At 42.2% G+C, this 13040-nt stretch overlaps 1 protein-coding gene across 7 annotated transcripts in view; it reads right to left on the bottom strand.

Annotated features, from left to right (window-relative positions):
• Positions 1–13040, bottom strand: part of LOC124640340 (baculoviral IAP repeat-containing protein 6) — a 79198-nt gene that overhangs the window by 47238 nt on the left and 18920 nt on the right. For 6 of the 7 annotated variants that reach the window (XM_047178056.1, XM_047178059.1, XM_047178057.1 and 3 more), the window contains exons 13-27: positions 12588–12746; positions 12072–12220; positions 11391–11739; positions 9616–9812; positions 8971–9171; positions 7565–7745; positions 6982–7191; positions 6453–6581; positions 6007–6163; positions 4708–4791; positions 3614–3752; positions 3077–3323; positions 2594–2763; positions 2221–2296; positions 1991–2122 (exon numbers count right to left, since the gene is read on the bottom strand). In XM_047178056.1, coding sequence (XP_047034012.1) covers positions 1991–2122; positions 2221–2296; positions 2594–2763; positions 3077–3323; positions 3614–3752; positions 4708–4791; positions 6007–6163; positions 6453–6581; positions 6982–7191; positions 7565–7745; positions 8971–9171; positions 9616–9812; positions 11391–11739; positions 12072–12220; positions 12588–12746 — 2580 coding nt within the window. The remainder of the gene's footprint in view (positions 1–1990; positions 2123–2220; positions 2297–2593; positions 2764–3076; positions 3324–3613; positions 3753–4707; positions 4792–6006; positions 6164–6452; positions 6582–6981; positions 7192–7564; positions 7746–8970; positions 9172–9615; positions 9813–11390; positions 11740–12071; positions 12221–12587; positions 12747–13040) is intronic. The other variant, XM_047178060.1, reaches the window with a different exon arrangement.

Raw genomic sequence — 13040 nt, forward strand, 5'->3', positions numbered from 1 at the left:
TATACTATAATATAAACTTTACGTTTCTTTGCACCATTTCATTTTTCCGCGTACACAACTCAAAACATTTGAGGTATTTTATTTTTGTGCAAATGTATAAAAATAATCTATATGTATAAAATATTATAGTTTTTGTAGCTATTTTATAAAAATACATTATTAAAATTAAGAAATCCATTAGTTGGTATGTTAGTTTTTTCTCGTTAGATGTGCTTTAAAATGTAAAGGAATGAACAGAGAACGTTGACGTCACAGTCACGTGATCTAGCGTTTTCTGAGCAATATTTTAAGACAAATAGAAAAACATGTAATACATAAAAAATAAAAAGATTTGAGACGAAAAATGAAAGAGAGGGTGATCTTAAAATTATTTAGAAGCTATCTAAATAGATTTCCGAAAATTGGAAACAACCCTATTATATCAATTGATACAAATGCGTACCAAAATAACAAAAGCTTTTCTAATTACAGAAATTAGAATTCCACTACTTAATCCGAATCAATTCGAACTTAGTAAAATTATATCTTTGCCAGTAATAATTAGTGACAAAACCATTTACAACATTCCCATAACTCCCTACATTGCAGTGAACATGAAAAAAGATGTGATTATACCAATGACGGAAAACGACATAAAAACATGTAAGAAATATCAGAATGAGAAGTTGATATGCTACGAAAGTATTCCCATGATTAATGTCCACTTTGACAAGTCAATATGTACAATGAGTTTATACAACAATAATAATGACACCTTTTGTCGGACGAAGCTCAGACAATGTACCGATAACTGGATTAAATTACAATCGCCCGGCGCGTGGCTATACTCATGTTGCCGGGAATGCAAAGTTCGCATTTTGTGTCCAGCTGGTCTTAATACAAAACAATTGCAGGGCAGTGGCTTGATGGATATAGGTCAAGGTTGCATGGTTAAGGGAGACACATTTACCATACAAGCGGAGCATGATTATAGCAATAGACTATTTCTGCAACCACATATTGAGATTCCTAAAGCACGATCCATGTCTCCGATGAATGATATCATCAATTCTTCTTTTGTACAGATTCCTCTAGAGTATCAGACGGAAAATCATGATGACATGTATAAATCTATAAAACAGCAACTAGAAGAATTGAAAAATCAAAACTTGCAACAAATTGATGAGATGAGTGATACTACGCATTACACAATTATCTATTCAACTTTGATCCTGGTGGTACTGTTTCTCATGGCTTCTACCATATTCCGACTCGGGAGAAAATGGCTGACAAGACGGCATGTCAACAGGGCGCAGCAGCAGCAACAACAGCGAGCCCAGGGTTCCGACTTGAAACGCAGTCGGAGTCGTGATAGTGTTGTGAGTGAAAGTGGTGTGAGTGCGCGACACACTACTATGTCAATATCTCGCGAAATCAGTGATTCAAGATTCAGTGTGGACAGGGCCACGTCCCCTGCATTAACCAGGACAATTAAGTTTGATGCCTTACCAAAACCGTAGTGGACTATTTACAATTTCATACAACTGTCTATTTAGACACGTTATGATTTACTTATATAATCTCTTTTTACATGTTTTATTTTTATTGTTTTTTTCATATGCATAGTCTTTTGTTGTTGTTGGCAATATGTGCAAGCCATTATTTAAAATACATAATTTAGCATTAAGTATTTTTGTCATTGTCGGATCGGATTACGAAACCGACCTAATTCCTATATGTATTAGTTATGTTATGACAGTGCATTAAAGGCATTCAGCTCGTACTGACGTATATTATTCCCCGTAGCTATTCTCCCTGACATTCTGACATCTTCTTGTGTGGGTTACGTGAGGCTCGCACAACTACGAAATAACGAACAAACGAACAAATAGAGGCTTAAACAATTTCCAAATAACTTTTTAACAAAATATTTCACTCCACTCAACTACAACTATATTTATATTAACATTTTTACCATAACTTATAATAACCGATACTAATATAAGCTTACCAAATAAGGTTCAGAAGAAGAAACAGCACCATCCGTGTTGACATTCATAGTAATAAACTTAACTAGGGCCGGCACGAAATGCTCGCACTCCAATATAACGCGACCCATAGTCTGAGTGCTACTTCCTTCAGTCTGAAACAAAACAATATTTTTAAGAATTTATTGAAGACAAAAATAGAAGATTTTTTTTAATGGGATTTTGGTGTTTCGTAGAAAATAATATGTCATACCTGTAAAGGCAAGCTCGCAATCCACGCCAAGGCTTGCATTGATAACACCCAGCATCTCAGTGATATGTTTTCTAACCTGTAAATATTTTTGTGTTAGATTAATTACATAAGGTGGTAAATATTATTATGTAACAAAATAACGATGGATATTATTCTATACAGAACCTTTCGTTCCAGAAAATTATTACACAAATATTTAAAAACATCTTAAGTATTTGTGTTACGTTTTCACATGCAAACGGTGGAACTGATCTTAACGAAAATTGGCAGGAATATGGTTTATACTTACAGGCTACTTCTTCACTGTTATGGTAGTTTCGATGGGACTACTGGGAACAGCTGTTTTTTCAACAGAAATGTCGTATATACGTACGTGCAGAGCGAGTGCAGCGTGGCGTTGACGGTGTCGGAGGCGAGGCGGATGCGCGGCGTGTCGGCGGGCACGGCCAGCGTGGCCAGCGACCACGCGCCGCCGCTGCCCCACGCCGACCCGTTCAGCGTCAGCCACAGCGAGATCACGTTCTCCATGAATGTGCAGTCCATCTGGGAAAAAAACATTTAAAAAATAAGTAAAATGTTTTGCGTCACAGCCTAAAAACGTCAACTTCTGGACAAAAGCCTACCCTAAGGTAACTTCTTTTGTCATAATTCTAAAAACATTCACATTATACCACCAGGTATAGCGAATAATTCTACAGCTTCTTGAACATGAAGTTAAGAAAGTATAACATTGCTCTTCTTACGTGTATGTCCTAAACAATTATAGTATTCATGCTAGGACATCCCTGACAGTATATAACTGATAGTTATAGATATGTAATCTGACAATATCGTTTCACATAGTTTTGAATCGCACCTGATAATGGAACTCCAACGCCAGATGTCTGAACACATCATAGAGCGTATGTGTAAGTGGCGGGTGAGGCCTGTGCGGTGGCGGCGGGGCCCGCGGCGGCGGCGGCGGGGCCGGGGGCGGGGCCCGCACGGCGGCCGCTAGGGCCCCCGCGGTACCCAGTAGAGCGCGACGAGCGTGGGCCTCGCCTGCGCCGCCGCAGCCTCCACCTCCCGCTTCTAGACGCGCGTCCCAGCATACTGATACGTTGCTAAACACACGGAATACATTTCTGCGTTATATTTATTTACACGAAAAACTGATTTAAAACTTTCGTTTCTTCAGTCATCTTTAGTTTTAAAAAACTGGTAACTTAGTCTGTACACGTTTCAAAAAAGAGGCGAATTTGATCTGAACTTAAGAAGATAGATATAAAAAAATGTTTGTTGGTAAAACATAAAAAAAAACAACGCAATTATTATTTATCTTCTAAGAATAAAACAAAGCAAAAATATCAATCAACAATGTACAATAAAGAACTACTCATTGATCATAACTTACCTTGAACTATTATCAACAACCAGTTTCGTCCTGGTCTCCTTCTTGACAGCATCAATAAAGTATTGTTCTAACTTCTCTTCCGAAGACTCCGAGTCATCAGACTCAGCTACCTGAGTCAACTGCTCCTCCACATCGATATCTAGGGAGAAGGAAATGCATCGGTCAAACATCGATATGGAAAATTATCGATAAAGCAAACGGATACAAGCTGACCACATTTAACGATAACAACGAGGTTTTATACTAGAACCGTGTTTTATGTGGTTGTTAACCTTTTGGACGCCAAAATAGTTTATAGTTCGGCCATTCAGAGAATGCGTTCCTGACACGTCGCGATTGAACTGACGACGTAACTACATTCATTGATTATTGATATAATAATGTTGTTTTAATGCTCCTCAATTGTTAAAACGGTAAACAACCAGCAAAAATATTTTTATCGTAACTGCAACGCCATTGCAAAGTTACGTCGTCAGTTCAATCGCGACGTGTCAGGAACGCATTCTCTGAATGGCCGAACTATAGTTTGTGAAAAATGATACACCCATAAAATAGTTCTAAGGTGCACAAATGGTTATGTGGTGGCGATCAAAAGATTAAATTCAAAAGCTGCTATGATGGTGAATGTTTCATGAACTGTCACTAAGCGTGCTCCACTAATATGCGTTTCATGAAATGCTATGATCCTGGAAATGTTTATTGAAGCAGACAATGTATGAATGATCATTTAGAATCCGTTTGCCCAAATATGTTAGCCCTTTAGGGTAAGGCGTAATTTCTAAATTCGTAAATAAAAACCTTCTTTAAAGCCCATTTAGAGGCAGCAAGAAGCCCGTCCGTGTTGTAAAAAAAGCAAAGAAAAAAAACATCAACGCATCAATTCGTCTAATAAACAGTCACGCTGAAGCGCAATCGATATTCGAATCGTTACTAACTCGTTATAATCGATTAGATGCTATGGTGCTATGCAAATGTGTAGCGGTTAGGTGTGGTCTGTCGTCCTACACACACTACATATCAGTGCAAACCGAACTAAGCCCGGTCATCGACCTTACAGACATATAGACTTGTTATTTTATGTATAATGTCCTTACTTGCTAAATTGACACCTGCTGTGGAAAATAGTTTGGGCTTGAAGTTGGTAGTCTTCCCCAGACCAAAACTATCCGCTAACAAATCTGCAATAACAATAACACAGCAAGTCAATTCTGCTATCTCTTTTAGAAAACGGGGAGCGCGACAATTTTATCGATATCGATAAGGAAAAACCAGATTGATCTTGTACAACATTAATTTTGGTTACAATTTTGTTTTCTTTTTTTAAATTAAAATGAATGAAAATAAAAATTGAATCAAAAATAAATTCCTGACTACAATTTTGAAATGTTTCGTTAGAGCTGTGCCTGTGTGGATCACTATGCGGTTTTCACTGATTTGTAGGATCAGAAATGAGTTTGCTAACGACATCTACTGGTTTGGAATACAAACACTTATATGTAAGTAATACATGGGGATTGTACCCTATACTTAAAGTATAACATGTTTTACCACTTTACATTGTTATATTCCGTTTTACACATAGACGCATTATAATGTAGGACTACACAATGGAGAATGAACGCAATCTATTCATCCGTGTGCTGCGTGGAAATGTTAGTGTACAATGCAAATCATTCAATCATTCAAAGTGCAGTATGACGCTAATTTCTTACTGCAAATGTCTGACATGACGCATGTGCATCTATATAATGATAAAATTATGCTAAGTTTCCTATTTTATTTATTACTATCAAAAATTTCAACTTCTGCCCAAATGTTCGGAGATTTTAGATGAGGTGTCAATATCGGGATACAATTTTGGACTGCATTTTCTTAGACGTACATATTTATACTGATAAACTTGTTAAATCCTCGAGTTGGGAGCGTACTAAATATTGACGTGTCCTATATCATTTTACATCAGTAAACTTGTAAAGAAAGCTCTTGAAGTTTCATACATTTTTACAACCCACACAAACTTTACACATATCCATACCATATTTACAAAATGTGTCCCCTTACCACCCTGTATATTGTAAGCACTATACATTGACATCAATGTACTGAATAAGTTAAATGTGCCATTCTTACTCATTTGTTGCCCTTTGAACAGGTTACCGGCTATTGCAAAAGTCAACCTTAACTCTAACACATAAAATTGAAAATTATTTACATTTTATACATATTACAGACAGCACATTCACTTACATCAGTACAAAGATGTCTTACGGCGAATTTCACCTGCCTATCTATAGATTTGCTTACCAAGAGATGGGATAGCATCTCTAGAGAGCAAATTTATAGATAGATAGCATATAGAATCCGCAAATAACAAATACATAAGGCAAACTGACCTGCAACAGTAGGTCCCTTGAACTTGCGCGTTTTGACGCCGGGAGCGGCTCCGGGTATGGAGTGCACGCGGATAACGCGGGAGGAACCCGCGCCGCTCCATGATTCCTCGTTTGGAGGACTCGAGGGGGAATCTCCTGATTCGTATTCGACTAGGTCCTGTAGGAAAATTGGGTGTCTTAGAAGATTCTAGATGTTACCGATTTTGTACAAGATATAGATAATTGATGGATTTATGCTATAGACGTTGAAAAAAAAACATTTACCTACAATTTATTATGTGACGCCGATTAAATATCAACTTGTTAAGACCACGAAATCGACAATTTATTGATTACAGAAGCTTCCAAATGTTGAAGTTGAGATCTAATATCCCAATTTCTGTATTTGTTTATAAAGTATATCATAAATATATAGCAGTAAATAAACTTAAAATCCTACAGCATACCTGAAGCAGCGTTGTCAATGCGTGTCTCGGCCAGGGTGGCAGAGTGACCGCCAGTCTTGCTAAGCCGAGGATGCATGAAGGATCCAGCAAGCTGGCGCCGCCTGATAAAGCGCATAGCCTTCCCACTACCTGTTGATTAACATGGAGAAATGTAATATTTGCGAATATTACTTCATTTTGAGATATTATTATAACCCCCTAATGGGGAAGCTTTTTGAGGAAGCTAGCGAAGACTTTTTATTTAAAAGGACGAATAACTTTGCGGCTGAGATCGATATTGACAGTCAGTCGATGCGAACTCGTACATCCCTAAAACTAGGATGGCGAAGGTGACCTACAGGTAAACCTGTTGTTTTTTGCCAGTTGTCCTCCATGGGACCATCCAGCCAACATGAGCGCATCAGCATGAGAGCACGTATCTGCAGCCAGCATATGAGCCACCAGGGCATGCGCCAGTCGAGCCGCTAACGCCGCCGGTAGTGGACGCGACCGCACCGCGTCTGAGCCTGACGAGCTGGACCATACATACCTTAGCTGCCAACATGAGTGCATCAGCATGGGAGCAGGTGTCAGCAGCCAGCATGTGTGCCACCAGGGCATGCGCCAGTCGCGCCGCTAACGCCGCCGGTAGGGGCCGCGGCCGCACCGCGTCTGAACCTGAAGAGCTGGACGACTCGCCGCGGGAACCGCCTCGCTTGCCAACCATGGCCATACGGGCTTTTAGGCTGAGGCGGGCACGCTGTCGTAAACAAGAGAATAATATGTGAGTTAGAAACATACTGACTTTTGTACGCAAAGTATCGACGAATGATATGTTATCCCTTTGAGTGCATTAGTTTTGATAACATTTGTTTTACATATTTAAGTTTTTTTTATGCAAATATAGTATTGTATACAATGCCTGGACGCCAGTAATAAATGGATAATTAAAAATAAAATAAATAATAAATGTTTGTAGACATGAAATCGACGAAGTCGAAATTCGGCATGCACTGACAGAGTCAAAAGGGACTGATATTTTTTTGATATTTTCAAGCGATTTTTGACAATGAAGTACCATGTCATTGGTTGATAGTACATAACTTAAAAAAATATCGAGTTGAAGAACTCACCTGTTGATCTTCAAGCGCGACCTGTATCCCCCTCCTAGCGGCTTCCAGCTCCTGCATCTGATGCAGCAGCTTCTTATGCAGCTTGCGTCGGTGCAGCTTGCACTCGTTAGCCCGCGGGGAGCCCTGCGCCTCGCCGCCCGAGTGCGAGCCGCCTGCACGACCGCCCGTCACCCAGTCCCATCTGATGACAACAGAATATAAACGTTATCACACCAATTTACACTCAAAACACTACATCACCACACTAAAACACCACCACAACATTATGTTCACGTACTACATTGGTGTTTACAACTTTAAGAAGACGTAAACCAAAAAATATGTAGACTCTGGTTTTTATGGCATCCTATAAAATATTCTTCTTCCCTTCATTCCTGAAGTGTCCTAAAGAAAAGAACGACCCACTTCCCAAGATTAGAGCGGTTATTGGGAATAACACTAAACTTACGCCAGCTTTCGCTCTTCCAATTAGCTACTGAAGCCGGCGCAGGCACACTGTGTCGAGCACGGCGGCGAGCGCCGTCAGTAGCGCGGCGGTCACCGCCGGCGCCGGACGTGTGCGAGAGCAGGCTCTAGTAGCACAGTACCTGGCGTGTCTGCTGGAGTGCGCCACAGTGTCGAGCACGGCGGCGAGCGCCGTCAGTAGCGCGGCGGTCACCGCCGGCGCCGGACGTGTGCGAGAGCAGGCTCTAGTAGCACAGTACCTGGCGTGTCTGCTGGAGTGCGCCACAGTGTCGAGCACGGCGGCGAGCGCCGTCAGTAGCGCGGCGGTCACCGCCGGCGCCGGACGTGTGCGAGAGCAGGCTCTAGTAGCACAGTACCTGGCGTGTCTGCTGGAGTGCGCCACAGTGTCGAGCACGGCGGCGAGCGCCGTCAGTAGCGCGGCGGTCACCGCCGGCGCCGGACGTGTGCGAGAGCAGGCTCTAGTAGCACAGTACCTGGCGTGTCTGCTGGAGTGCGCCACAGTGTCGAGCACGGCGGCGAGCGCCGTCAGTAGCGCGGCGGTCACCGCCGGCGCCGGACGTGTGCGAGAGCAGGCTCTAGTAGCACAGTACCTGGCGTGTCTGCTGGAGTGCGCCACAGTGTCGAGCACGGCGGCGAGCGCCGTCAGTAGCGCGGCGGTCACCGCCGGCGCCGGACGTGTGCGAGAGCAGGCTCTAGTAGCACAGTACCTGGCGTGTCTGCTGGAGTGCGCCACAGTGTCGAGCACGGCGGCGAGCGCCGTCAGTAGCGCGGCGGTCACCGCCGGCGCCGGACGTGTGCGAGAGCAGGCTCTAGTAGCACAGTACCTGGCGTGTCTGCTGGAGTGCGCCACAGTGTCGAGCACGGCGGCGAGCGCCGTCAGTAGCGCGGCGGTCACCGCCGGCGCCGGACGTGTGCGAGAGCAGGCTCTAGTAGCACAGTACCTGGCGTGTCTGCTGGAGTGCGCCACAGTGTCGAGCACGGCGGCGAGCGCCGTCAGTAGCGCGGCGGTCACCGCGGGCGCCGGACGTGGCGCGCGCACCAGCTCCAGCGCGCGCGTCGCCAGCGCCGGGCACACGCCGCCCTCCGCCGTCGTGTGCGAGAATAAGCTCTTGCGCGACATGTAGATTATCAGCACCAAGCATCTGTGGGAGAGAAGGAAGATATTTAATACAAATCTTGATCTGAAAATCGATGTTGTGGTGGCCTAGTGGGTAAAGGATCAACCCCACAAGTATAAGGGTTCGATCCCAGATCAATGCAACTTTTCTAAGTATATCTTAGACACCACTGACTGTGTTTCGGATGACACGTTAAACTGTAGGTCCCAGCTGTCATTGAGCATTCTTGGCAATCGTTACGGGTAGTCAGAAGCCAGTAAGTCTGACACCAGTCTAACCAAGGGGTATTGGGTTTGCCAGGGTAACTGGGTTGAGGAGACCAGATAGGCAGTCGCTTCTTGTAAAGCACTGGTACTCAACTGAATCCGGTTAGACTGGAAGCCAAACCCAACATGGTTGGAAAAAGGCTCGGGAGATGATGATGATGATTTAAAAATCCATGTTCGAAAATTAAAAAGTGATGCTTACTTGTCGAGCGATGTAGGCGGCGCGTCATAGAGCGCGAAGGCGTTGGTGAGCGTGTCGGCCAGCAGCGCGCCCCACCAGGGCGCCGCGCCCGCCGCGCGCGCCAGCAGCGTGGCCAGCGCGCCCGCGCCGCGCCCGCCCCACTCCCACACCAGCGGCAGCACCGTCGCGCACCACGACTGGCTCACCTCCGCGTATTGCTGCACATGTTACATGTAACTGTTATAGCCCAATAATCTTCTATACCGGGACGTCTAATGTCATAGGTATTGGCTGATAAACTGTCAGTTGAACAAACGTCCATTCAAGTTAAAGCTTCCTTAAATCTATTGCTGACTCTTGATAGAAAATGTTAGCAATAGATTAAATGAAGCTTTCATTTTATTGGACATTTTTGCAAATGTCGGAAAGAAAAGACAAAAAACATCTATACGCTGCGCGACATGACTTCAATGTTATAACTAACGTACGGAGAAGTTAAATATCTTTAGTTTTCCAAAAACCGTTTGCGAAAAACCGGTGTAAAGCATGCGCTCAGCACTCTTTAATTTTTGGATAGTCAAAACCTAAACTATTGGGTAGAACAGCGGTTCCCGAATTCTTTTGGCTTCGGAACCCTTTTCGTTTCACCATTTTTCGGCGGAACCTTAGCTTAAGGTAAAGTAAAGACGTAAATACACTTAGGTACGGCTCGTGGCGCGTGGTAGCGCACCAAATGGTTATATGGTTAGAGACATATTCAGTATATTCAGGCGTAGCATGGCTATCTGCCACACGGGCCAGAAAACAATTTAGCCGCCCTTGACTTTGTGTATTATGTGAATAGTTTTCAGTTTGAAGACTGGCAAAGTAAACGCAAAAAGAAATAGATTGGGTTTGTACAGGTGCGAGGCGAGCGAGCGCGATTTTTTTTAACTAAAAGAAGAAGTTTCAAGCACCCGCTAGCATTGAAAGATATTCAGTGGTAGCCGGGATCGCGAGCGAAGCGAGCGCGAATTTTTTTTAGTTTAAGTACCTACACAAAATAAACAAAACCACTGTAAATTAATAAGGTCTCAAAAAGTACAATATCCACACAAAAAAGCAAATGCAAGTGAATAAGAAGCAGCTAGCGAAGAAAGCGCTATTGCTTTTTCTGAACCAGAGGAATAAAAAATAAACATCAAAGGAAACCTCGACGGCACCACATGTAAGAAGGAGTCGCGAGCGAAGCGAGCGCGAAATTTTCTTATTCGCGGAGGTGCAAAAATTTGAAATAATGTCACTTTTTGATTCATGGTAAAAATAGTCACTGGAAATACTCGTATGCTGTGTCATTTCACGTCGTGTCAAATGTATGAAAAAAATTGCGTGATTTTTGGCCGACTCGCTACCTATTTTTGCCGATTGCCGAAGACCTGGAGTTATTAAGTTAATCTACAATTTGTATAAAACGGAATTAAATTATCTGCAGCCGTGGCCTTCCCCCGCCACTTGTCACGGACTCGTACTTACACTCCCAAGTGTTACCCACCTACATTAAAACAATTTAGTTGAAAATGAATAATTATTTAATATTGTCAAAAGTGAAACGATTTACCATATGAAAATCTTGAATTTTCCACGGAACCCCTGAGGGCCTGTGACGGAACCTCAGGGTTCCGTGGAACCCCATTTGGGAACCGCTGGGGTAGAATGTCTGAAAATCTACTCAACCTAAGCACTTTCAACAATACAAATTAGACGTGACCTAGCAAAACAAAAGCAAAAAAATTTTTGTTACAAAAAATTTGACTCACCACATCACCAACTTGGAAGTAGAAATACAATAACATATCCACAATCATCTCACTGATCACTCTCAGCTTATCCGTGGAAGCCGCTTCTAACAGCGCTTCCGACGACACCGCGCCCTTATCGATCAACTCAGGCAAGTTTCTAGAACTTTCCGGATTATTCTGGAGCTTTCTCAGTATACTGGTGCAGGTATGCAGTTGCTGTTGTAGTTCTATGCACTCCTGGTAGGCGGTGACGACCTTGGTGTCGGTTTCGTTGTTAATGTTAAGGTACGACATCATGTGGGCTGCGTTCCCGTTGTATAGTTCGAGGTACGGGTTGAGAAGGTCCATTAGTTTGCCGGTTGCTAATCTGTTGAGGAAATTAATGTTTTGGTTTGTTGTTGATACCGTGATAGATTTAACGACTGGGGTCCCAGTCCTTTTTGCAATCTACCAATGTAGATAATTCTATTTATGCTTTTCAAAATTTTGGACATCGTGAAAATTCCAATTCAATCAAAAGTTTACCTATTCAAATTAAACAGACCAGTTTACAATAGTAGTTTTACAACTTTCTAGAACCAAATGCAAATGTTTCAGATTTGCCTATTTTTTTTCTTACATTGCTTTATATCACACTTTAAATTCGTAAAGACCAACTAGACAATCTCTAACTCTTCTGAAACAGTAATAAATGCTTACCTGAACCGGCACGTCAAGTCCTGATGCAGAGCATTAAGCGCATTGATAGAAGGCTGTACATGCGCTATTTCTGCAATCTCGCCGTAGAACCAGCCCAGCGGGATCTTACACTTCATGGCCGACATGCCGTATCTGCCTATTGTGGTTATCTATTACGAAAGAGAGGAATTCATTCAAAATTGGAAAGTAGAAAATAGTATAAAACCACAACAAATGTGCACTCAAAAATAACGAAAAACCGGTTGACACGAAAATGAGTCTTGCACTGTTTTTTAAGAAATACAATAGATCAATTTTTCATGTCCTCATCATACGCCATTCCCAATATTGAATCTATCTGTTGTTTTGCTTTCTAAGATATATGAATTTGACATTACTTGTATAGGGCTAATGTTAAAATCTTTAAATATTGATAGAATATTAGCCGTTAGCAGACATACCTGCAACATAATTAAGAAACAAAATATCGGTAAAATTATCACTAGCACCTCTAGCTAAGTAAATAGTAGTAGTTACCTTCATATAACGGCAAATAGGCGGTGGCTGTATATCAGTCAGCACTAGATGTTTGGTCGCGATGTCAGTTGCGAAGGCAAGCTTCACGCAATCCGTCTCTTCGCCGGTCACCCAAATATCGATGCAGAGGGTCACTAAGTCGGAGCATGATGGTATTATCTAAAAATGAAAAGGAAAAAATAAAATTCTGAAATTCATCTTGTGGTGTCAATGTTGTTTTCGGGGAGAAAAACATAAAAGAAATCCTACATATAAGACAACTAGTTATTTTTGATATTTTACATAGATATCTTTGAAAAACAGTACTTTTTATTACCATAAGCTTTTCAAGTTAGTTTCGTTAAATAACCAACAGTGAAGTGATTCTACAGCGTGTATCATATTTGTTTGCTCTCCATAGAACATTTTAAAAATAAAATGCAATTTAAAAAATAACAAGCAATGACTTGTTCA

The sequence above is a fragment of the Helicoverpa zea genome, chromosome 20 (genome assembly GCF_022581195.2).
Source record: "Helicoverpa zea isolate HzStark_Cry1AcR chromosome 20, ilHelZeax1.1, whole genome shotgun sequence".
NCBI lineage: Eukaryota > Metazoa > Arthropoda > Insecta > Lepidoptera > Noctuidae > Helicoverpa > Helicoverpa zea.